The following is a 24,684-nucleotide window of genomic DNA, read 5'->3' on the forward strand; positions in this document are numbered from 1 at the left end:
TAAATATTAATAAGAAGTTACATACTATAGTTAATAGTTAATGTATGTGTGATATCCCAGAGTTCTATTATATATTACAGAGGACACACACACCTGTTAATAAAAACTAATAATGGGGAATGTGTGTGTGAATGTGTGTGTGTGTGTGTGTGTGTGTATACCTCTTGCTGTAGCCGTCTCTCCCTCAGGGTGAGCCATCCTCTGCATGGCGGTGGCTGCTACACACAGTGGCATGCTGAGTCTCTGTCCCAGCACAGAGGCAGACATATCGACTGTGGACACGTCCCGCAGGATGCGAGGGACAACATACCACCTGCAATACACACACAATGCAGGACATTTACTGTTTTCACTATCTCTTAAACGTCATTTCTAATGTCTAATCTTGGTGTATTTTATTCCCCTGTAAAGCACGTTGAATGGCCTTGTGTCTGACTTGGGCTATATAAATAAACTTGCCTTGCCTATGTGTTTAAGCTCTTGGGCCCAAACAGTGTCTTGTTGAAAAAAAAAGATGCTTGGTCAGTAAAGGAGGTAATCAGTAGAGTGTTGAGTCCAATGACAGTGCTAGCATTAAGACACTGATTAACTATTGTCCAATATTAACACCCCATTGAGTGTCCTAAGAGAGCCATATCATGACAATGTTTGTCACATTGGTATCACTTTGATCAGTCCAGGCCACACTGATATGTCTGCTGAACCAAAGTGACTCCACATGCTACAGATGGAAGCGGCCAAGACGATGGTTTGTTAAAAGTTTAAAAAGGTACACTGCATGTGAGCAAGGTAACATTCGTAAATTAACGCTATCACCATAAAACCATTTCGATTACAATTTATTTTATTTTGATGTATTATAATTATATTTGTATATTGTATTTTATAGTTCTCTCATATACTTTTATTAATTGGTTTCTTAAATTACTTATCTCTTCAGTTGAGAACTCAAGTGCATGGTGGTTTCCAGAAGTGGACAATATAATAAAAATTCCTTGGAAAAATGCCTTCATTAGTCAAATGATGCAAGGAACGCACAAACAGACTTGCATGCAATTGCTTTGAAAATACAGGGGATACTCCATTTGCTGAATGTGACTGCACTATTATCCATTTTCTATTGCTCTCTTCTGGGGCAGTCTAGGGCTTTGCAGATGGAACACACGTCACAGTCCTGCTATATGTCTATGCACCAAAAAGATGCATTATACATTATAGTTAAAGCACAATACTGTTTGTGTAGCTTTAGTTGACATTCCATCTAACACTATGTGACCAACAGAGCTTCTCAACATGTGTGTGTGTGTGTGTGTGTTGTACCTTTTAAAGGCGTCTACATTGTCAGCCAGTGTGCTCTGCTCATCAGCTCCAGAGCGATAGTAGTCATACACAGCTTTAGGGAGAACTCTGCGGGCTTCCAGCTCGAAGTCGGACACACAGACACGCGGCCCTGCCATGGCTCTTCTCTGTCACGACACTAAAACACTGAGTCCTTCACTCAGTGCAGGGCCAGCTGTGATAAGCACAGACCTGCTGTAATCATTAACCATGCTGCAGGCTCCACTACTTCTTTCAAACTAACTTTCAGGGCATTTGTTGGGCTATTTTCAGTGGACACAGGATATAGACATGTAATGCATACATCATGAGGTCAGCCATATATGTTATGTGTGTTTAGCGTGTCACTCAGTTATGAGGAGATAGTATTGGCTGCCCTTCCAACTCTTGGACATTGGTCACAATGCTGGTATATTCATTAACATTAAAAGGTGGAGTCAGCGATTCTGGACAATGTTTGTTGTAACACTCAGTATATCTCCTCACGATCTGCTACCTGTCCGTACTGTGTGTGCGCGCCATGGCCTGTATAAAAAAAAATTATTCAGTGCTAATACACAGCCAAGGCAACAGTGGGCCCCCTTTGTTTACATACCAGTTTACAGAACCTAGGCTGTGTATTAACACCGGATTTCTTTTCATGGCACACACACAGAACGTACAGGGAGCGAGTCGTGAGGAGATATTCACTTTCACTGATTTTGAAGTCCAGTTGAAAGTGCTTTGTAGTGTTTGTTTACTCAGTTTCTGTTTCTTTAAATACGTCAACATGTTGTATCCCTGTGCAGCTGCTTTAGTTTGTACAGAATCACTTTATAGAACTGTACTGCTCTGTGTAGACATGTACATTAGTCACAGTTACATTCTATTCTATGTTTACCCTCACTGGCCGTGTTTGTCAGTCCTACACTTTGGACTTGACCTCATAGTTGGAAACGGCTTCTCTTGACCAACGGCTTCCTAAATGAATCCAACTTGTAAAACCTTTTTCTCTATGAAATATTGGACTTTCACCTCTCTGGGACCAGTCAAATGCTACAACTGAAAGGAACAGTACAATTCATAACAACAGTAAGCAGAGAGACACGGTGTTGTTGATTAATTTAAAAGAAGAGCAGTCCCACCCATACGGCCCTATTTTGAAAGCTTGCAGAATTCACCTCTCCTCTCCCTGACATGCAAATTGTCATGCATTTCATGTATCCTGACGCAACCAAAAAAAAAAATAATTATATATATATATATATATATATATATATATATACACACACAATATATATAATATTTCAAAATATATTTTTGGCATTTTTCAGTTTATTAGACAGATTTGGAGAGAAAGAGCTAAAATGGGGCAAAGAAGGGAATGACGTGCAGAGGACGACAGGTCGGATTCGAACCGGGGTCTGCCGCCAGTCCTGAGCCTCTAACCACTACACCACCAGTCCCTAAGGCAACCAATTTGAGTCATCTTGTCGACATACTGGTAGCAAAAGGAAACCTTTTTGAATTCCACTTTATGTTATGAGGCTGAATTAAAAAAAAAAATCTCATAATGAAATAAAAAGACTGACCATCTCAGTTCCATGTTTATTTGGCATCCAACAAAACCATTTAAAAGCTTTTAAGAAATAACATTTTGAACCATCACCAAAAAAACAAACAATCTCCCCCCCGGCCTAAAAATGTAAAACTAGAAGGTCAATAAAATGCAAGCATCAGGGCTGGGGAAGTGAATACGTTTATGGAGGCAAGCAACAGCTTTTGACAAGAACACTAAAAAAAAAAAAAAAAGAAAAAAAAGGGAGAAATCTACTAATACAGTTCTATCTAAAGAAAGACTCGAGAGAGTTACAGGGCACAACACAGACTATTAAAGATGCACACCGAAGAAAAACATCCAGACACTGCTTTTTATCTCATTTTAGGCGACTACATCTTCTAAATGTCCATTCTAAGCTAAATAAGCCATTCAAAACTAATTCACAAGACAGGACGCATTTAAAGAAGCACAAAGAACCTTCCTGAGAAAAAAAAAACAACTCCACTTAAGTCCTATATATATTTATATTTGAGGGAAATCTTGACACTTTTTCCGAGACGTGTCAAAAGTCTTTTTCGCAGTTTATCAATCAAAGTACAGTTTTGATTATCGCTTTCCCCGCTTTTTTAAATTTTCTTTTTCATTTGCAGTTTTTCAGGCGGATTTCCATTGTAGCCTTTAAAAGGAAAATCCTGTTGAACCTTCTGTTTTATCCTCCTCGTTCCTGCCCCAACCGTTTAGCAAACCCGCTGGCCAATTAAGGATCGTACACACCACCAGGAAATGATTAAGAGAGAAAAAAATAAAACAAGTGTGGCAATTGGAAATGCCCCCCCCACCCCTATCCATCTGAGCTCACAGCACCCACAGCGCAGCAGCGTGTCGGCTTCAGAGGGGGGGGGGGGGGGTTAATGCATCACTTCCTGCTTTTTCATCCCGCCCCCCCTCAAGTGGGGTTCTGATTGCTGATTGGCTCAACAGGATGAAGTGAGTTTTTTTTTCTTTAATGAGTACGACTTGTTTAAGTGAGCTATTGCTGGTGAGGAGCCCCTCTCCCCCCTTCCCCCATATATGGGCGCTTGCTTTTGCTTCGGTCAAACCCTAAACCCCATGAAAAGAAGGGCTGGGCTGTTGCGTTGCGTTAGCCCGATCGCCGATGGGGTTTTTTGGGAGGTTGGGGGGGAGTGTGGTGTGCAGCGGTGCTACGAGGTGGCTGTACCCAGAGTGTGGGTGTTTGGCCCCAGGAGTTTTGGGGAGGACAGACTTCAATCAGCCTCTTCAGCTACCCCTCCTCCTTCCTCCTTCCCCTCCCCCAGAGTGGCCCGGTGCTGCTGGTTCCGACACACCTTTCAGACCCGCCGGACGCTTTAGTGGATCTCCAAGCCTTGTTGCTGGATCAAAAGACAATGATGACGCAGCAGAATGCATTCACACCCAGGCCGTCCAGCCCTCGTACAACTGGGCCAGGTTGTCCATGTTGGTGGCCTCCTTGATGACAAAGTCCACCTGGGAAGGAAAAATAACACAGCACGATATCAGCTAAGGGAATGTTTTGAACCCACGCAACTGCTAACTTTTACCAAAGTGCAGCCTTCATCCATTTTTATTCTTTCACCTTTGTAGTAACTGTCCTAAAATTATTATTATTATTTTTTTCAAAATCAGTGAATATCTCCTCATGATCCGCTACCAACCCATAGTGTGTGTGGGTTTAACAAAAATACACAATTTTGTAACTTTCACCCATCACAGGCACTTTGTCTGTTGCTCTATTTCTGACTTATGGGATGGTTGTATGGTTGCCATGAGAGTATGTGTGCGTGTGTGGAGGGTTACCTGCTCCGTGACACTCATTCTCCTGTTAGGATCGATGTCTCTGCCCTCCAGTTTGGCTTTCACTCTCTTCCACACGCTGACCGCATACGAGTTCCTCTCCTGGACAGCTGGAACACAGAGAGCAGCAGCAAGGTTCACAGCAGGGCAAAACTAAAAACCTATTTCTACTTCAACTGGAATTACATTAAACTAATCACGAGATTTCAATCAGACATTGGAAAATTGTCTACGACTGTCAACTCACATGAGAAGTCAATAGGTGTGAGGTCTGCATAAAGCAGTTTGTTTTAGTTTCTGGACTAGCAACTATATGTTATAAGATCACATTGTTTACATCAGAATACATCACTTCATCTTCATCTTTAAGTTCCATTTTACTCTGTAAAATGGGGTTTAGAAATATATAATTCTAAAGTCCCGCGTGGGTATATAGATTGAAGTATTGTAGTGAATAACAGGGTTCAGTACCTCGTCCTGTCTTGGGGTCCCGTATGGCTCTCTTGGGGCTGGGGTTGAGCACTTTGCTGTTGATCATCAGAGTGCTGGGCGGGGTGTCGGTGGGCGTTCCCAGGTTACGGGGCAGAGCCTTGATGCGTGCATTCTGGGACATGGAGTCCGGCTGGGTCTTCACCACGCTGCACCTGACAGCTGAAGTCACACCACATATGAAAGATTTGAAAAGGAAAAATGAAGTAACAATTGCATTCCTATCAATTATATCATATACAGAGAAATGAGATACATTTGATCCATTCCTGTAATGTGTGTACCTGCGGCAAAGCTGGTCTGTGCTGCAGACACGGGACTGGAACATTCGCGGTCTCTGTCTGTCACCAGCGGAGAGGCAAAGCCCACCAGGCCGTTGTACACACTAGTGAGAAACATACAGAATGTTAATACAGGGTTAAACAGGGAAGTTAAATGCAGACACATTTCATTGAGAGAGTCTATGGCTGTGTTCGAAAAACCCTAATTAGGTCCTACTCATACTCAGTTTAGTTTGTGTAGGCGAGAAATGCCCAGATGAGTACTTACTTCCAGGAAGATTTTGTGTATGGGTCGATATAGTTACTTTCCCTACTCAACCGCCCCACAAAGCAGTGTGTCTTTTCAAACAGAAGTGACAGAAGTTATTTTTAAAACTCTTTATTGCTTCTGTATACTTCAGTGAAAACGGTCCTACGAACCACGCATACACAATGGATCGTTAAGTAGAGAGTATGTACTATGTAGATTTTGTAGGAAGGAGGACGTTAGCAGGGCTTTTCAAACACATGTGTATGTGAGTGTGTGTACCTCTGGCTCTGTGCGTGCAGCTCCTTGAGCGTAGCAGGGATCTCCTCCAGTAGCTCCAGCTGCTCCTGGCTGCGTGGCTGCCCGCTGGCCTGCACCACAGTGAAGAGCACCAGCTGCACGTTGTCCTGCCAGGCTTTGTACTCCAGCAGGAAGTGACGCACGCTGCCGTCATACGCCACGTCCTCACCGTCCGCCATCGCTGCCTCCTCATCCTGGGGGACACATATAGAAAAAAGGTTCAATAAACACAATTCACAAATTCCTTCTCAGTAACGCCACCAGTAGCAGTAAAGTGTGCTGATATGGGCGGGCCAGAGCGCTACGTATGGGGCTCTGGGGCGGACGTAACCGGATGACGACATTGCTGGGCATGCGCCGTCGAAGCCATGATAGTAAACTACAAAGATGGATGCGGATATGTTGTTTGAGTTTGAAACGGCTTTGGCCTCGACACTTAACGATTTGGAAGACGGCACTCACATCTTTCATTAGCAAGAAAGAAGAATTTTCTTTTTTGCCGACTGAAAACGGCAAAAGTTTGATTTACCAATTAACCCCACAGTTCGCTAAATTAACTGGTCTTAATACGTCGCCTTGTTCATTGCTCTGATTGGTCGTAGTGGTTACAAAAATCTTGCTACTGTGTGAAATAGCTTTAAGTGAGCATTGAATGTACCTTGGCCATGGCTTTGAGCAGGTGCTTGACGTCGGCCAGCTGGCGGTTGTGGCTGGACAGGATGGTCTTGATGGAGTCCACTAGCAGCTGCAGCCTCTCTCCACACGCGTCCAGCTCCTGCTCCCTCTCCTCCTGACTCCTCTGCTCAACACTCAGCTCCTCCTCCAGCTGACTCTGGGCACAGCTCAGCCAATCAGCGCTGCCGATAGACAGCTCCTGCAGTGCACTCTATAAGGGGAGAGCAAAAAAGAAAAATGGCTTACAATTGGGTTTTGGGAATTCAGATTCCACAATATTTTTAAATTAGGTTGAAACTATAAAAGAGTGATTAAGTTAAATAGGCTATATAGAAAACAACTATATTGTCAGTCACGTAATTTTTACAGTATTTATTCAACACCGCTGTCTTAATGTTTAATCTTGATGTATTTTCTTTGTTTTTACTATCTATTAAATGCAATATCCGATGTCTAATCTTGACAAACCACTTTTATGAATGAATCTAATTCAAACTAAACTGTTGTCAATCTACCATCATGTTATAATCAGAGGAGAGCCTCACCAGTCTGTGCAGTAGCTGGAGTTCCAGTGGAGACACAGTGCTGCTGAACTGAGCAGCGTAGGAGCAGGTCTGCTGACAGCGCTTCAGCAGCTCAAACAAGGCGGCGTCCATGTTGAGGGCCTCGGGGGAGCGGGTACGCAGGCCTTCAAAGTTCAGGATGGTGGAGCACAGGAAGGTCACCTGGGAAAAGACAGCATGGAAAGGTAGATATTTCTTTTAAGCTGCCTCAAAATTAACATCATGTGAAAAGCCATTTGCTAATTAAAGGTGCACTATGTAACTTTGGGTGTGTCAGAGAAGTGAACATTTTACTAAGGTATATTCTTATAATAGAATAAACAAACTTTTCTCACAAAGAAATGTGATCCCTGGAACACCGTTTGAAGTCGGAAAGCTTACTAAAAAGTTACTGTTTCACTGTTGTTGTTTACAGCAGCAGGGCTCACAATTTGGTTTACAAACATAGTCTAGTCTTACGTTTGGTTGCATGTGCCTCAAAATAATTGAGTTTTGATTTATGATGATGGAATTATTCAATACTAAGAACCACATGTCGAGTGAATATGTTTCGTAAACTAACTGCAGGCACTGTGAATATAAACAAATCCCCCTCCTCTGAAACTGCATAGTGCACCTTTAACATTGGTCCTGTATCTAGTTGCTGGTGCTGGAAATGAAAAGGCTCCAGTAGTTTCCCACACGCTGAAGGCAGTAGTGTGTTGTTACCTGGCTGGTGCGCTGGTTCTCCCTGGTGACCATGGCCCGTCTGTCCCTGATGGTCAGCTCAAAGTCCTGCAGGATGGGGGCCAGGGCCGGGTTAGCTCCACCCGCCCACTTCAGACGCTGCTCAATGCTAGCCTCCAGCGCTGCTAGCTTCTCCTGAGGACAGTCACAACAACACAGGATAAGGACTTCTGTCTCAGTGATTTATTCTAGTCAATCACAACTACTTTAAGGCCATCAAGATGATTTTTTTTTTTTGAAGATTCCATGCTGCTACATTAACATTTTTGGTGGGCTTGTGGAAGGGTAGGGAATTAATTATATTTTTCCCATACCTGTGAATTTTATCAAATGTTGGGAAATACCTGGTTTCCTCTATCAGACTACTGCCATGGTTCTTTCCAAATGAAATGAAAGACTATTTAAGAGTTAAGACGTTTATTGTTTCCTAATGTCACACTAACAATTTTATTGGCTACACCTACAAAGACATTTGTAAAGAAAGACAATTTTCCTGAACCGTGGGAAAGCTACAGTGATGTTGTGTATGTAGTGGTGCACTGACCTGAATGGCGACTATGGCTCCCTCGTCCTGACTCAGCTTGTAGAGCTTCTTCTTCATGTTGCTGAGGATGACGGAGCGCGGGGGAATGTTCACACTCAGAGGCTGATTACTGGGGCCCAGGACGTCCTCGTGCTGCCACTGTTCGTACAAAACACACACACTTTAGTACATACAAGAGCCAGCACTCATCAAAAACAATTCTCTAGTTCTTCACCTTGTTCGTTTATCTGACAATTATGTTAAGCTGTATCCATATGAGCTGCATATGAAATGCAGTCTTTATATGAACATGGCTTATCAGAAGCAGCCACCCCCCACACACACTCACACAGATGTTTGTACCTGAAACATGGCTATGTGCAGCTGTCCCCTCTGCAGGCTGGCTCTAGTGGCCTCCAGGTTGGCGTCCATCCTCCGCAGCAGGTCCAGTTTCTTCCAGGCCGTGTCGTAGGAGGAGGCCAGCACCGTGGCTCTGTTCAGCAGCAGCTGAGAGCTGCGGCCTGAGGACAGGCTCTGCTCCACCGCCTTCTTACACAGCTCATCCAGAGACACCTAGAGAGACAGAGGGGGAGTTTAGGGCAAGATAACAGCAAATATTCTGGGTGTTTATGACAGTGTACCAGAGGTTTAAGGGAACTAACTACATTAATTGAAGTATTGTACTTAAAAGTGCTCTGAGGAACTTTCAGTTTGTGTTGATTCTAGCGGCCCCTTTGGACAAAAGCGGTAGTGTTTTTACTACGCCAGCTGTTGTTCCTGGGTGGGTGAGCGTGAGGCTTTAAGAAAAACTATATAAAAATAGCAAAAAATCCCTAGACTCTGGCCCGTGGTCTGCACGTCATTCCCCTCTCTGCCCCATTTCATCTCTGTCTCTCCTTAGTGTCTAATAAAAGCATAAAATGCCCAAAAATAATATATATATACAGTCATATGAAAAAGTTTGGGAACCCCTCTCAGCCGGCATTATAATTGACTCTGATTTCACAAAAAAAATATAAAAGTGGTATGTCTTCAATTTACCAGGAACAGCTAAGTACTGGGATGTTTTCCAAACAAAGATTTTTTGAAAAGCAGTATTTGGTTGTATGAAATAAAATAAAATGTGAAAAACTGGCTGTGCAAAAATATAGGAACCCTTGTGGTTTTGTTGATTTTAATGCCTGTAACAGCATGTAAAACTGATGACTTTAAACACAAAGTTGGTTGGATTATGTTGTTAAGCCTTGAACCTCATAGAAATGTCTGTTTAATCATGAGAAAATTTATTTTAGGTGCCTAAATGCAAGTTGCACTTCTCTTTGACTCTCTGCTGAAGTGAGACAGAATGGGATCATCAAAACAGCTCCCAAAAGATCTGAAAAACAAAGATTGTTCATTGTCATGGTTTAGTGGAAGGCTGCAAGAAGCTTTCCCAAAGGTTTCAATTGTCAATTTCGACTGTAGGGAACGTTGTCAGGAAATGGAAGGACACAGGCATAGTGGCAGTTAAACCCAGGCATGGCAGACCAAGAAAAAAACAGGAGCGGCATAGGTGGAGGATTGTGAGAATGGTTGCACACAACCCACAGATCACCTCCAAAGACCTGCAAGAACATCTGGCTACAGATTGTGTATCTGTACATCGTTCAACAATTCAGCGCAATTTGCACCAAAACATCTGCTTTTTATAAAGACCAAATAACTTAATTTTTGTCTCATCAGTCCAAAGCATTTTCTTCCAATATGAATCTGGCTTGTCTAAATGAGCTTTTGCATACTCCATGCAACTGTGTCTGTGGCGTGGGCGCAGAAAGGGCTTCCTTCTCATCACCCGGCCATACAGATATTTTGGTGCAAATTGCACTGATTTGTTGAACCATGTACAGATACACAATCTGCAGCCAGATGTTCTTGCAGGTCTTTGGAGGTGATCTTTGGGTTGTGTGCAACCATTCTCACAATCCGCCGCATATGCCGCTCTTGTACTTTTCTTGGTCTGCTAGACCTGGGTTTAACTGCAACTGTGCCTGTGTCCTTCCATTCCCTGACAACGTTCCTTACAGTAGAAATTGACAATTGAAACCTTTGGGAAAGCTTCTTGTAGCCTTCCCCTAAACCATGAAAATGAATAATCTTTGTTTTTAAGATCTTTTGGGAGCTGTTTTGATGATCCCATTCTGTCTCACTTCTGCAGAGAGTCAAAGAGAAGTAGAACTTGCATTTAGGCACCTAAAATACCTTTTATCATGATTAAACAGACCTTTATATGAGGTTCAAGGCTTAACAACATAATCCAACCAACTTTGTGTTTAAAGTCCTCAGTTTTACATGCTGTTACATGCATTAAAATCAGCAAGACCACAAGGGTTCCCATATTTTTGCACAGCCAGTTTTTCACATTTTATTTAATTTCATAAAACTAAATACTGCTTTTCAAAAAATCTTTGTTTGGAAAACATCCCAGTACTTAGCTGTTCCTGGTAAATTAAAGACATACCACTTTTATCTTTTTTGTGTGAAAGCAGAGTCAATTATAATGCCGGCTGAGAGGGGTTCCCAAACTTTTTCATATGACTGTATATATATATATATATATAAAAGAAAATCCTATGTTGTGTGTGTAATACCTTGCTCTCTGCACCAAAGTCCTTGGCCTCTACCTGTGCGACCACGTCCAGGCCGAGAGCAGACAGGCTGCTGCAGAGGGCCAGGCCCAGAGTCTGACTGGGCAGACCCATCAGCATCTGACCCACAAACTCAGCCGTGAAGGCTTTGATGGGCCGGGTCATCTGCTCCTCACTGACCACCGTCACCCCGGAGCCCGAGACACTGGGCCGTCGGTACAGAGGCTTCCCCAGAGACAGAGGCCCGTTGGTGGGTAAGAGGTTCTCCGCTGGAGGACAGGGGTCTGGAGAACACAGGAGGTTTGTCACGTTATTCAGACTGCAGCATGAATAGATGCACCAAAGAACTTAAAAAAAAACTGATGGCTAAAGACCAAATAAATATGACTGAAATTATTTTGTCTGCCTAGAAAAAACTCCTGTTCAGTTTGAGTTTGCACTTGTTTATGATAAAGAATAGGGGTAAAACTTGAAAAAAAACCCGGCTTCTTCCTATCCCTTTTCGAACGGGTCTTGTTTGAATTATGCTGAATTTTAAATGTTTTAATGTATGTATATAAATATTCTTATTTGCTATTCTTTACAATCATTTGAAATAAAGATCTCATTGATTCTATGCAGCAGTGTAGATCTCTCACCGGCCAGCGTCTGGGCGAAGGAGGCACAGAGCCTGAAGAAGTCCCTGATGGTCTGCAGCCTCTTGAGGAAGAAGACGTCCTCCATCAGCTGCCTCTGGGTCACACTGTCAAAGAAGTGCAGCTGTGTGGCCCGCGCCTCCTTCAGCACATCCACCTTCCTCCAGGCCACGGGCACCTCCAGAGAACTCAGCTGGGGACAGTGAGGAGCACAGGCACATTAGTGAGAGAGAGACAGGAGACAAGTGAGAGACCACTGGCCTGTTAAAATACTGTAGCCGCTTTATAGAGCCACACCTGCCCACTCCTACAATCTACGGTACCCAGCTCAGCTATAAGCCCACTGAGTATACAAGACAGTTTAATATAAATTGATTATTTAAGTATTTGAAAAGCTCTATAGCATAAAAAAAGACAATGGCTTCTTGCTTTCCGCTTTTATTGACCAACAGCTGTCAGATGGCAATTTGTGGGAGATATCATGAGGGTATTATGGGATAATAAACCCATAATTTATATGTAAGTCCTATTCTTCATCTTGGTCTTATATTAAAAATCATTAAATAAAAGTAAAAAAAAATAAAAGAATGTCCAGTATATATCAATTTAATAAAAAAAGGCACAACAAATCCCACAGAGCTACTTGACGCAGAAACACCAGTGTATACTCATTCACAGCCTACTATCATCATTCTAACACATGTCAGTAAACGTGTGTGCTGCTACCTTCTCAGTGAGCTGCCCGAAGGCGGTCTCTAGCTGGGTGAACATGCCATCGAAGGCCACCAGCAGCATCTGACCAGCAGACATCTTGGGTGTGTCCTGGCCTGACCCGTCCATGCTGCGAGGCTGGATCAGCTCAGAGTATTGAGCACGCAGCATCCTGTGCACAGAAAGTGATCGGTTTTTTCAGATATGCTTTGATTTTAAATTACTACATTGATGGTCTGCAAATGCTTCAAATCCAGTTAAAGGAGCAGTGTGTGGAATTATTTGCCATTTTTCAGAACGGACTTGGTAGAAATAGAATATTCATAAGTATGCTTTAATTAGTGTATAGTCGCTTAAAAAAAAAGTAGTTTGATTGAGTCTTTTATATCTACATAGGAGTGGGTTCCCCCTACATGGAGGAAACCTTGTATTATAGAACTTTCACCACTGGATGCCACTAAATATTAAGATATTACACGCTGCACCTTTAAGCCAATGTTAAGATTCATCAAATTCACGATGAGTAATATAATGTAATGGAAAGCCCCTAACCTGGTGACGTGCAGGCAGTGGTTGTGTCTGTCCAGGTCCAGGACTGTGGTGGCCTGTAGACTGTCCACCAGGCCCTGCAGGCCCAGGCCATCAGAGCTCTGCTCCACCAGCTGCTCCAGCTCCAGCAGCATGGCCTCCAGCGTGGACTCTCCCTTCACCATGCAGCGCAGGGCCTCCGGGAAGATGATCTGACGGAAGTTTGTGTTCAGCTCCTGGAAGCAAAACAAGGCAAGTTTAGTTATATATATAGCACAATTCAGACACACGGCCATTCAAAGTGCTTTACAGGGGCAGAAAATAGATCAAGATTAAACACAAGAAATGAGACAAGTCAGTGGTTGACATTACTGTAGCGCACAACATATTGCGCTAACAAGAATGGCCGAGACAGAATGACAAAACAAAAACACAATGCTTATGGCTATCACCAGCACAGAGGCATAACAATGATGAGAAACTTTTTCAGTCAGAGAATTGCCTGCTTCTAGTTGTAGTTGTTAGATTTGAAGGCGTTTTGAGGACAGCCCTACCTGTAGGCAGGTGTAGACAGCGTTGGCCAGGTACACAGCCTCGGTGGTGGCTGAAGGTGCAGGCAGTTCCAGGTCCTGTGTTTGCAGTGGGCAGCGCTGCAGCAGTGTTGCCAAGGCGCTGACGTTCCCCATCATACTACACAGCTCCTCCAGGAACCAGGCTCCATCCCGAGACGTCAGGTCCACCAGCTGATCTCCTGCACTGCCCGCCGCTCCCTCCATCACTAGGTTACGCCTGGAGAGACAAACACACAGTCAACTACTGCAACTGCAATTTTGATCTTTCCCATTCATTTGTAAATGGCTCTTTCAAAAAGCACAATATATCGTTTTTTTTTTTTTTTTAAAGTACTTGTGGTATTTGAAAGTTTCAGGTTATCATACCAATACATTTATTTAATTTATATAAGGGATGAACGTAGTGACAATTGTTTAAACGAAAATTTTAATTTAGACTATTCTATGAGCACAAAACACTGAGAAAACCAAGCCTCTACTAGACAAATACCAAGCCGTTAATGCCTTTATTAATTTATTTTTTCTGCGAGCCGTTTGGACGCACATCAATCGCTCAGTCTAGAGATACTTATTTTAAGTGTGTCTTTAGTTTACCAAGTTTGCTTCTCGCCCTACTGCCGAGTCTCGCTGTGTGTTTTGAGACTACCTTCTGCATGCTTTTCTGTCAGACTAGTCCGATATAAGCACCATACGCACAGTCACACATGTAATAAAACACCATGTGTTGTACCTGCAGAGTGTGCAGAGGGCTGAGATGATGATTCCAGCCAGACTGAGGGCTCCTGGCTCTGCGTTGTCCCGGAGGTAGACGGTGATGCAGTGCTCTATCTCCTGCAGCTGCTCCTCACAGGCTGCTGGGCCGGTGCCCTCTGCCTTCAGCCTCTCCGTCTGGAGCAGCACGCGCTCGTTGGTCTCTGACACCTGGTGCTGCAGCGTCAGCTCCACACTGGACAGGAACTGGTGAGAGGCTGCAGGGGTCTGGGGGGCAAACAGCACCTCATATCTGGAGACAAAAAAATCAACTGTTAGTTACTAGTAGGATGAGAAGTACGGTGCCCGTGTCTAATCCTACATTATTATTAGTTTGTTGTTTATGGTTTGTTTGCTTGTTAAAACAAAATAAAAAATAAAGTTACTGGTATGACTATTTTATTTTAATGTGTAATTTTTGTAATTTAGTTCAGTGTTCCATTTACATTAACTGTGTTCAAGGTAATTAGAATATATTTTCTTAATCTAGCACATATTGATTTTGAAATATTAATGGATTTATATGTGACCCTCCTGTTTTAAGAGTTGTACATTCATCAAAAAAAAAGCACACCTTCCAATCAGCAGCTGGCTATGGAAATGGTATAAGGAATCTTAATAGTTGGTATGGAAACAGTGAATGAGTTCCTTACTGTCTGTAGATGTGCTGGCAGTGCTCTCCTGTCATGTCTCCCAGCAGTTCCTCCAGCCAGGCCTTCCACTGGTGGGCCCTGTGGTGCAGCAGTGTGGCCCGTGGATAGAGCAGGGCTACTGTAGCGTAGCTGTGCAGCTGCTCCAGACAGCCCTGCAGGGCCCCACGGCGCTGCTGCAGCAGGGAGCTCACCTCCGCCTCCAGGCTCTCGCACTGGCTGATCAGGTGGGCCTGGCCCGCATTCTGCAGGAAGGCTGTGGCCGGCACGTAGCTAGGAGGGCCTGGAAGAATTGGGACAACCAACAACAATATATAGTTACACAGCTCAAGAAAACTAAAATGCTCCATTTTAACAATACAATTCAATGATTTTGACCCCAAACAATTGATAATCAATTTTCAGATTCACCTTTAAAGTGAAACTGTGTCCATCCCCAAACTACAAAGTGGACACACACTTCTCAGAATCAAAAATCATCCACACCAGAATTCAGATTTCGAATGTCTAATTGGTGATCATCACAGAGTGGTGAGCCAGCAGCACTAAACATGGGGAGGGATCAGTTACATAACACTCATCTAAAATATGCATCAAATGCAACAAGAATCACTTGATCCATTGCTGTTGCTGTGACCATTTGCAGTGGGACTTACCCAGATCTATGGAGCTGCTGATGTCCTGCAGTAGGCTGGCCAGCTGTGTGGCCTCCAGGTTGGAGAAGGCAGCCTGGTACTGGGAGATCCACTGGTCCAGGTCAGCCAGCTTGCTCTGAATGGCTTCCTGCACCGTGCGCTGACGGGACTGCAGCTGCTTGTGTTCATTATACCTGGGAGAGAGGAGGGCTGGGTGAATAAGCTTTCAGCATGCTACAGATTTTTGCTTAAAGTATATGAGCCATCAAATCTAACAAGAAGAAACAAGCGATAATGGATGACTATCAATCTTGGATCTAAGAGTATGGATTTATTTTGCCCAAGTCCCAGAAAAGAATCACGATATCCAGGCAGGATAGAAAAGCTGCTTTAAAAAAAGTTATTTTATCATCAATGAACTACGCAGTTTGTTGTCATATACAACAATTTAATGACGCAAGGGCAAAGACAACTACAGAAGCTGGGAAGCAAAACTAAATACTTTTTCTAAATCAATTTTTTGCCATATTAAAGATCAATTCAAAATCTTAGAAAATAATATCGATTTTCTTTGTTATATACATTAATCAATCTTTTTTCCAACCCCTCTAGTTAGCAGATGTCTTTTTTCCAGACCTTTGTTCCAGGGTGAGGATGAGATGGTTGGGATGGTTTTGGGCTCCTTCCAGGAAGCTCATCTCCTCCTGGAGCTTGGCCTGGAGCTTCTCCCCCTGACAGAGCAGCTCCTGTAGGACCAGGTACTCCTCCACCGCCTCGTTCACCTGAGGCAGCACTGCCAACATCTCCTCACGATTCTTAAACCAGTTCACCTGAAAACAGCACCAAAAATTTACAACAATCAAACTCAAGATCCTCCAATGCTTTGCTTCAAAATAATATGTGTGCAGCACTTAAATACATTTTGCAAGTTTAATTTAATTCATATAGTTAAGGTTTAATCAAAACCTTGTTCTAACCTGGACCCAAGCAGTGTGTATGTTGCTTAAAGCAATAGTGTTGAAGAGTGAGCATTCCTTATAATCTACTAAAGTTGGATTTAAGTCAGACTGATGAAATGCAGGTGGGACAGGGTGACTTTTACCATCTGTCTAGGGACTGCAGATGAAAAATAGCCTTCTGGCTAATTCTGGCATATTGACAGAAATGCTTAATAATATGCACTGTCCCTGAATTAAATAATTAAATAAATAAATAAGTAAAATAAATGAAATCTCTGAATCATCATTTGAACAATGTAAGAAAGAAAAAAAAATCCTACAAAAGATTGGTTAATACTGCATGGCATCCCTCTCCTCTATCTCCCCATTTCAACTATCAATAAAAAAGGTTAAAAAATTTACATTTCAAAGTGGAGATGGGGGCCCTTAATGTGCTCACCTTAATCTCAGCCACCCTGGAGGAGAAGAGAGAGCGTGTGATGTCTCTCTCCATCTCTCTCTTGCTCTGCTTGCTGTCCACCTGTTGTCCTCCTCCTCCGTACACTGCTCCAGCAAAGCCCACCTCTCCCCCGGCCGTCCAGTCCACCAGAGGGTCATAGACGAAGGCCTCCAGCAGAGTGAGCAGGGTCTCTCTGCCCCGACGCATCATCTGCACCACCTGAAATGTGACAGAGGCTGTTCAGCACTGCAGCAGCAACTACGCTACAGACAAAAGGTTTATAACAGCTCAAGACTAGGCCCTGCATTATTTACCCTAAGATTATTCAAGTTCAAGTTTCTTATTTATGTTATGAATGTCATATAAAAACAGGCTGAGTCATTGGCAATGAAATTCTTTAATCCAACAATTGGGCAAACTAGAATAATGTAATATAAATAACACAAACAAGAATCTTAGCCATAAAAAAGACAGTCAAGACAGTCTGTGGTATAAACAGATGTAAGACACTAAAGCCACCTGCTACGCCATGTTAAGTTGTAAAAATCAGCATAAATGTGATGGGGTCCAATACAGTGTATGATGATAGGATAGTAACCTGTTCACAGGACAGCCTGAAGATGCCCTCCACCCCCGTCACTCCCAAAGCTGTCTCAATGTTGTGTGTCATCCTGAATGGGACTTTCTCTGGCACGCGCAGGCTCTTTCCTATGGAAGGAGGGACACACACACACAGAGACACAAAAATGTAACTATAAAGCGTAGCTCAATGGATATATCAAATCATACTGTCTTATTTTATCCCATAACAGCTTGCCCAAGGCCACTTTTTATGACATAACATGCTGTACAAATCATTTAAAACAGCACATTGTTTTATGACAGCCTGTCTATTTTTTAAGTACATGTTTGACATGAAATACTACTTAATGTGATTCTGATTAAACTGCCTCAAGTTGGAACCGACCTTTTTCAAAGCATACGTTGTAGTCAATGTGCACCACCTCTCCAGTGGTCATGTCAATCAGCACGTTGTCAAGGTGACGGTCACCAAGGCCAATGATGTATCCCACCATTGACATGACAGCGGTGGATCTGGCGTAGGACTGCAGCGTAAAAAGAGAAGGGATGTCAACAATACAGCACATTTATAGAAGATGCAAGCCCTGGACTTTGACAAAAAAAAAAATCCACTGTTCATACACAGCCTAGGCTCTGTAAACCACCCCCCCCACACACACACACACACTGAGGAAATATTCACTGATTTTGGCATTGTCCAGAATCACTGACTCCACCTCTAAGGAATATGTTTTTTCTTAAGCTGTGAAGCACCCTGGTTTACCTGTGTGACCCTCCACCATTCGCTGGGTGTGGTGCAGGAACACCACAGCTCCTTGGCCAGCAGGTTGGAGGGCGTGGTCTCCATTAACTCCTTCAGAACCTCCTTGATGACGCTGAGGGGCCAGTCTCTCCGTGTCACATCCAGACTGAGCCCCACTGCCTTCAGAGCCGGCCCTATGCGGCTGTAGTACAGCTCACTGGGCCGCGGCACTGCAGGCACTGGCTGGTGCTGGAACGAGTCCTGGGCCTGGACAGGATAAAAAAGGCACACATGTAAACACTAGAGACGGGACCGATCAAATATCGGTATCAGGTCAGATATGGCCGCAATCTACGTATAGAATATCAGACTGACTACTCTGATTTAAGAAAAAAGAAAAAATTATAAATTGAAATTAGTTTAACTATGAAAGACATTTATGTTGTAAAACCATAGCTACTTGATGTAGCACACATTATAAAGAATTAAGCAAATTAAAAGTTGAGTTCTGATGTTCTTCTGTAATCAAACTATTCAAAAGAAGTTAATTTAACCTTTATGCATGTTTGTATATATTTCTTGCTCTTTTAAACTAGAATTGCTGTGTGGCTTAAGACAGTGTCAGACGGTATCGGCCGATACTAATCCAGTTTATATCTAGATACTACTGTACAGTGCAGCCTATGCGGAGTGCAGCCTAACCTTCTGAGCCTGCTGCACTGCGTCCCTCTGCTGCCAGCGCTTGTAAAGGCCAAAGAGGGGCGTGGCTCCGTCCACCCACTGGATGAGTCCAGAGCGGGTCCCCAGGGGAGTGACGGAGTAGTGACGCGCGTGGAAGTGAGGCTGCTCCTGCTGGTTGACTTTGGTGAACATGGTGTTCACTATGGACAGGAACTGCATGATGCGCTCGTCTAGATGCAAATCCTCCAGACCTGAGAGAGACACACACACACACACACACACACACACACACACACACACACACACACACACACACACACACACACACACACACACACACACACACACACACACACACACACACACACACACACACACACACACACACACACACACACACACACACACACACACACACACACACACACACACACACACACACACACACACACACACACACACACACACACGAATTAATACTTCTACTGACATGTATCAACTTTTAAATGAGGCACAGTATCAAACAAGAAAATATTTTATTTTTTATAATTTATAATTTGAGGTCCACAAATATCACTGATTAGTTTTTATTGAAATGATTTGAAAAAGTATTAAAGTCGTAGGCACAAAAAATGGAATCCCATTCTTCTCTTATTATATAGGGTTGGAGGCAGAAATGGCCACTCAGAATCGCCAGTATATGAAGTTTTTTTTCTCTCTTTTTATGCGACAAATAGATTTATTTCATTGGTCTGGCGTCCTACCTTTAAAGAGGTAGGGGTAGTTGCGTCCGTCCGAGCCCAGGAAGAAGAGCTTCTTGGGCTTGGTCTTGGTGGGCAGGATGGTGATGGTGTTGCCTACACTCTGGATGGTGACAGCGTCAGAGGCAGACACCTCGCCGGGCAGAGCCATCTCCGTGGTGTTCATAGACACCAGCCGAGGACTGATCTCATTCAGGTGAAGCAGATAGCTGGCTCTCTTCTGAGCACGCTGCTGCAGGCTGATCATGATCTGTACAACACACACAAAATGATTTGATATCGCACAATGCCTTATTATTGCATCCATGATTTATAGAAATTTATATGTACGTAACTATTTGGTGATTCATATGCATACAGAGGCACACAGGCTTTCACACACAACCACACACACAGGTTCCAACACACAGGTTCCAACACACACACACACACACACACACACACACACACACACACACACACACACACACACACACACACACACACACCTGTTTGAAGGGGAGCCAGCTGCTGGTGGGGTTAGCGGGGTTGGCAGGGTTCTTCAGGCGCTCCAAGGCGGAGGTGATGGCGTCTCCGTAGGTCTGCTGGAACCAGGTCTCATGAGGCGTCTCTGCTACGGCCGCTGTGATGCTGCACACGTGATCCAGAGCAAACACCACCGGCCGCATCAGAGCAGAGTGCTTCTCTCGCATTATGGCGATCTTCTCATCCCTAAAGCACAAAGAATGGAACGACTGTTAAACACTTAAAGTAAACTTGTACAGAGTCAGAATGGAGACAAAAACAAAGGGCACATAGAGGTTTGTTAATAGTAGAATGTTTAGTTCCCTTATTTGTCAATTTACACAAGGTACATTGAAATTCATTCTTCGCATCTCCCCTCCCGCACTTCGGAGGTGGTCAGAACGCAGGGCCAGCCATAGTACAGCGCCCAAGGGAGCAGTTTGGAGTCAAGTGTCTTGCTCAAGGGCACAATGGAAGAGATGGTGGGCACCGTAGATGTAACAGCAGCCACCACTAGTGTTACTAATAACACCCTCCTTTCCGGTGCCGGGGATCGAACCGGCAACCTCATGGTTACTGGTCGGCCCCTGTTCCCTCTAACCCATCCTGCCACCTTCTAGACGAAAAGCCTTAAAAACTATTGATGATTTCCACAATAACCTTCATTGTGCTGTAACGGTGCATATGACAATAAAGCTATCTATCTATCTATCTATCTAACCTTGGTTCTTGTATTTGATTAGGCAGAAGACAGACATGGGTTAATTGCAGCTGTGAGTTAAGTCATAGCCTGGACTAGGTGTTGGAAGGTCTTAGCTAGGGTGAGCCTGACCTGCGCAGTGTGTTGTTGTTCTGCACCCTCTTGACCTCGTCCTCCAGCTGTTGGATCCGTCGCAGCACATGCATGTGCTGCTGCTGCAACACGCCCAGCCACAGCTCATCCCACAGCAGGGTCACTCTGCGCAGCTCGCCCACCAACTGCTGGACCTGGAGAGCACACAAGGACAGGTTAGCAGACTTTTAATACTACTACTAATACTATCTCATTCATAAAAAGCACTGCATGATCCCACCCACAGACATTACTCTCATTACTTTGTGGGCATGTACACAGTGCTTCATTGACTGTGGCCTCCTAGTTATTATAGCATTTTTTTACTTATACCATTAAGTTATATTATCTAGTAAAGACATTATTGGGTTGTCTTCACTTTAAGACCTTTGATTTCCATTTCTTTGGGGAAGTTAATGGTTGAATTCTTTAGATGTATTTATGAAACATTTTATAATACTGGTCTTCTGACAGGGTGCAATGCCAACGTTTGTAACAGCAAGAATATATCTAGCATGAGACTTAGTACAAACTCTGTACTTGCAACAGTAGAAAAAGTGTGTGTGTGTGTGTGTCCGTGTGTGTGTGCGTGGCCTCATACCTGAAGCACCATGGTAGGATTTGCGATGGACAGTTTCTCCACTATCTTGCTGTAACAGTCCTGCATCATGGCTTGGTCTTGGCTTGAGCAGAAGGTTGCCAGTTCTTCCTGGGATCCCCCTTGTGCAGCGCTCTCTGGCTGCTCTTCCTCCTCCTCTCCCTGCATAGTGCCCAGGAAGGTGGGCAGAGCGGGGGGCAGTTTAGTCCCTGCGTTCTGAGCCTCCCCCGCCAGGGAGAGTGAGCCCACGATGGCCGGGTAGAGGATGAGATGTGGAGAGTCTTGGGCCACGCGACACAGCAGGCTGCATATGCTCTGTCTGATGTACGCCTCTGGGTGGTTGAGACGAGAGAACAGCTGGGGGATGATACCTGAGGAGGGGACACACACAAACATTGTCAAAATAGAAAAAGGCTGCAGTGTATGGTAGAAGATAACAAGTTCCTTTGGCATGTTGTCCAATCATTTCAGAAGTGTTTATATCGATTATTTTTTTTTTATGTGTAATAACTCCCAATTTCGTTGAATAGGTGACTGAACAATGACACTAAAAGGCTATCTTATCTTATTCTGAACTGGCCCAATTGAAGGCAGTGTGAAACGCTGTTTGGCATAGAGTTGGGGAGGACCCCGTCATACTTTATACAGAACATTAATGCATTGGCCTTATGTTATGCCTGATGTCATTATGAATCTGCTGGTGTTTACCTGTAACCAATGTTGTAAAAACAATTCAAAACTAACCATCTCCAGCCTTTAAGTCTTTTCTTTTTATATTTATGAACATCATTTCAACATGCACTGCACAGGTGACTGAGCACCACTAAGTTTGAAATCTAAAAGTTATTTCTGTGCACACCCCACCAAAGAAAAGTCTCTATTAAAAGAACCAGAACCAAACTCCAAAGCCTTCCTATGTGTGTATGGATGCAGAGTGTACATGTGCCGTACCCCTCCAAGGCGCAGTGGGGGTGGAGGCTAAACCCAGCTCCAGCCCTTCCCTCAGTTCACCGGCGTGTTTCACCAGCAGGCGCAGGAGACGCAGCGTAGCCATGACGATGACATCATCATTGCTCTGTTGTTTGCCGTTGTGATAGGACAGAAGGAGTTTAGGGTCGTCCTCGTCTATGGGGACCTGAAACAAACACAGGAGACCAGGGATTAAGGAGTGAACACAAGAAACACATTGCTTCACATTGGGTTAATTGTATTATTATGTTGAAATAGTACAAACACAAAATATAACAATATAATATGAGCAGTTGAAGCAAAACCGTCAAACAAGAGATAACCAAACTGAAAATTACTGCTCCAGCTCATAACAATTCAATATTTATATATAGTATAACTATATATATAGTCAATCGAATCTTGAAATTGAAATGCTCTTAGTTAAATAAATAATGGATTGGTTGGTTCTCTCTAGGTTTACGTATAGCTCCTTTTTGCAGGATAAAGATTGTACGTGTATTTTTGTTGTGTTCCCCAATAGGTCCATGAGGCCTCACCTGTCCAGCATTGAGCTTGAGGAAGGTGAAATACGCCTGGCAGGAGACGCGGTAGAGGCCAAAGATGCGATCCACCACGCGTCTCCAGACCTGGATCAGCCCGTCTGTCACGTGTTGGCCCACGTCGCCCAGCCACGGGCAGGACGAGGTCAGCTGTCTCCAGATCACATCCACCATGTCGTCTTCATCATCCTCCTGCTGTAGAGCCAAGTCCTCATCCTGACACACAACACACACGAGGAGGGTCAGGACAGTAAAAAGCATTGGGCAGAGCTTTCCTTTCAACACACACACCTCAAGTGGGGCTCAACATTGTCTGCAAGTGTTTCTATTTTCTGGTAAAGTTGTATACATGTATTTGTGCCTTTTCTGCATTCATTTATGAAGGACATGTCTATTGTGTGAGCAGAGCATCAGTGTCAACTAGCACTAGACATTTTATATTTTTATAGTAATGGAACGCCAAGCCCATATTGGAAATGAAAAGGGTGCGCTGTCAGCTATTTTTGTTAGGCAAGGCAAAACGTTAGCTAAACTGTAACTTAAAGCAAAAGTTAGCATTAATCCATAGACCAGGGGTGGCCAACCCGCGGCTCGCGAGCCGCATGCGGCTCTTTGCCCAGCTTCGTGCGGCTCTTCAGTTCATGTCAAATTATGTGATTATAATTTTTTTTTTTTTTTTTTTTTATACTTTTTTTTTTTGTGGGCCTATGTGTGTGCATGTTCGCAAACGTTTCATGCGGCTCTTACGTTCGTTTTACATGTTGTCTATTATTTCATTTTTTATTTTATTAATGTGTAGGCCCTATGTGTATGCCTGTTCGCAAATGTTTAATTGAGGACGCAACATAACGTTCGCAAACGTTTGGTGCGGACGCAACATAAAACTGCCCGCTCAGCTTGGAGGGAGGTTTTCCGTGAGTAAACTATTTGTGTCAATTTCGCTCCGAAACAGAGTGGGAGAGTTCATATTTTTTGTTGAATGTTATGGCAGGCCATTCTGCCTTATATGCCAGGTGTCATTTGCGCATTTCAAGGCTTCAAATCTTCGGCGCCACTTCAGCTCTCTCCATGCTAAAAGTAAGTCCCACAAAGCAACATGCATAGTAAGAGAAAAACGCTATTTTAAATTGTTATATTTTTGTTTGTGGACTTGGTTGAACTGAGAGTTTGTGTGTGAGGCAGTGCACACAATGTTCATTGTTGAAAATGACTGCCCTGTCGTCTTTAGTACTGTAGGTGTCCAGTCCTGTCATTATCACAGGGGCGGCCTTAACGATCTGGGGGCCCGTTTCAAGTCCTAGTGTGGGGCCCCCTGTTTTTTTTTTTTTTTTTTTTTTTAATAAATAATGCTTGTGCATGCATGTGCAAGCTCCCCGCGAAAATAAAAACGCCCCCCCCCCTGAAATCTTACTGGCCACCCCAGTGCCCCTCCCCCCAGTTCAAATGTTATTTTTT

At 43.7% G+C, this 24,684-nt stretch overlaps 2 protein-coding genes across 4 annotated transcripts in view; both read right to left on the reverse strand.

Annotated features, from left to right (window-relative positions):
* Positions 1-1,457, reverse strand: part of hao1 (hydroxyacid oxidase (glycolate oxidase) 1) — a gene marked incomplete at both ends in the record, with an annotated part of 3,951 nt that extends 2,494 nt beyond the window's left edge. Inside the window, 2 exons of the mRNA XM_080043831.1 lie at positions 162-313; positions 1,321-1,457. Coding sequence (XP_079899957.1) covers positions 162-313; positions 1,321-1,457 — 289 coding nt within the window. The remainder of the gene's footprint in view (positions 1-161; positions 314-1,320) is intronic.
* Positions 1,458-2,929: 1,472 nt separating this feature from the next.
* Positions 2,930-24,684, reverse strand: part of smg1 (SMG1 nonsense mediated mRNA decay associated PI3K related kinase) — a 39,910-nt gene continuing 18,155 nt past the window's right edge. For all 3 annotated transcript variants that reach the window (XM_080043854.1, XM_080043853.1, XM_080043852.1), the window contains exons 34-63: positions 23,227-23,445; positions 22,670-22,853; positions 21,722-22,089; positions 21,121-21,275; positions 20,273-20,495; positions 19,788-20,034; positions 19,045-19,274; positions 18,364-18,609; positions 17,986-18,124; positions 17,617-17,726; positions 17,019-17,237; positions 16,257-16,450; positions 15,642-15,814; positions 14,989-15,268; positions 14,316-14,588; positions 13,568-13,802; positions 13,038-13,249; positions 12,501-12,657; positions 11,778-11,967; positions 11,143-11,423; positions 8,879-9,088; positions 8,537-8,674; positions 7,975-8,127; positions 7,249-7,428; positions 6,687-6,914; positions 6,011-6,222; positions 5,485-5,585; positions 5,183-5,362; positions 4,715-4,821; positions 2,930-4,384 (exon numbers count right to left, since the gene is read on the reverse strand). In XM_080043854.1, coding sequence (XP_079899980.1) covers positions 4,307-4,384; positions 4,715-4,821; positions 5,183-5,362; positions 5,485-5,585; positions 6,011-6,222; positions 6,687-6,914; positions 7,249-7,428; positions 7,975-8,127; positions 8,537-8,674; positions 8,879-9,088; positions 11,143-11,423; positions 11,778-11,967; positions 12,501-12,657; positions 13,038-13,249; positions 13,568-13,802; positions 14,316-14,588; positions 14,989-15,268; positions 15,642-15,814; positions 16,257-16,450; positions 17,019-17,237; positions 17,617-17,726; positions 17,986-18,124; positions 18,364-18,609; positions 19,045-19,274; positions 19,788-20,034; positions 20,273-20,495; positions 21,121-21,275; positions 21,722-22,089; positions 22,670-22,853; positions 23,227-23,445 — 5,922 coding nt within the window. In that variant the 3' untranslated portion in view covers positions 2,930-4,306. The remainder of the gene's footprint in view (positions 4,385-4,714; positions 4,822-5,182; positions 5,363-5,484; positions 5,586-6,010; positions 6,223-6,686; positions 6,915-7,248; positions 7,429-7,974; positions 8,128-8,536; positions 8,675-8,878; positions 9,089-11,142; positions 11,424-11,777; positions 11,968-12,500; positions 12,658-13,037; positions 13,250-13,567; positions 13,803-14,315; positions 14,589-14,988; positions 15,269-15,641; positions 15,815-16,256; positions 16,451-17,018; positions 17,238-17,616; positions 17,727-17,985; positions 18,125-18,363; positions 18,610-19,044; positions 19,275-19,787; positions 20,035-20,272; positions 20,496-21,120; positions 21,276-21,721; positions 22,090-22,669; positions 22,854-23,226; positions 23,446-24,684) is intronic.

The sequence above is a fragment of the Ammodytes marinus genome (assembly GCF_949987685.1).
Source record: "Ammodytes marinus genome assembly, chromosome: 16".
NCBI lineage: Eukaryota > Metazoa > Chordata > Actinopteri > Uranoscopiformes > Ammodytidae > Ammodytes > Ammodytes marinus.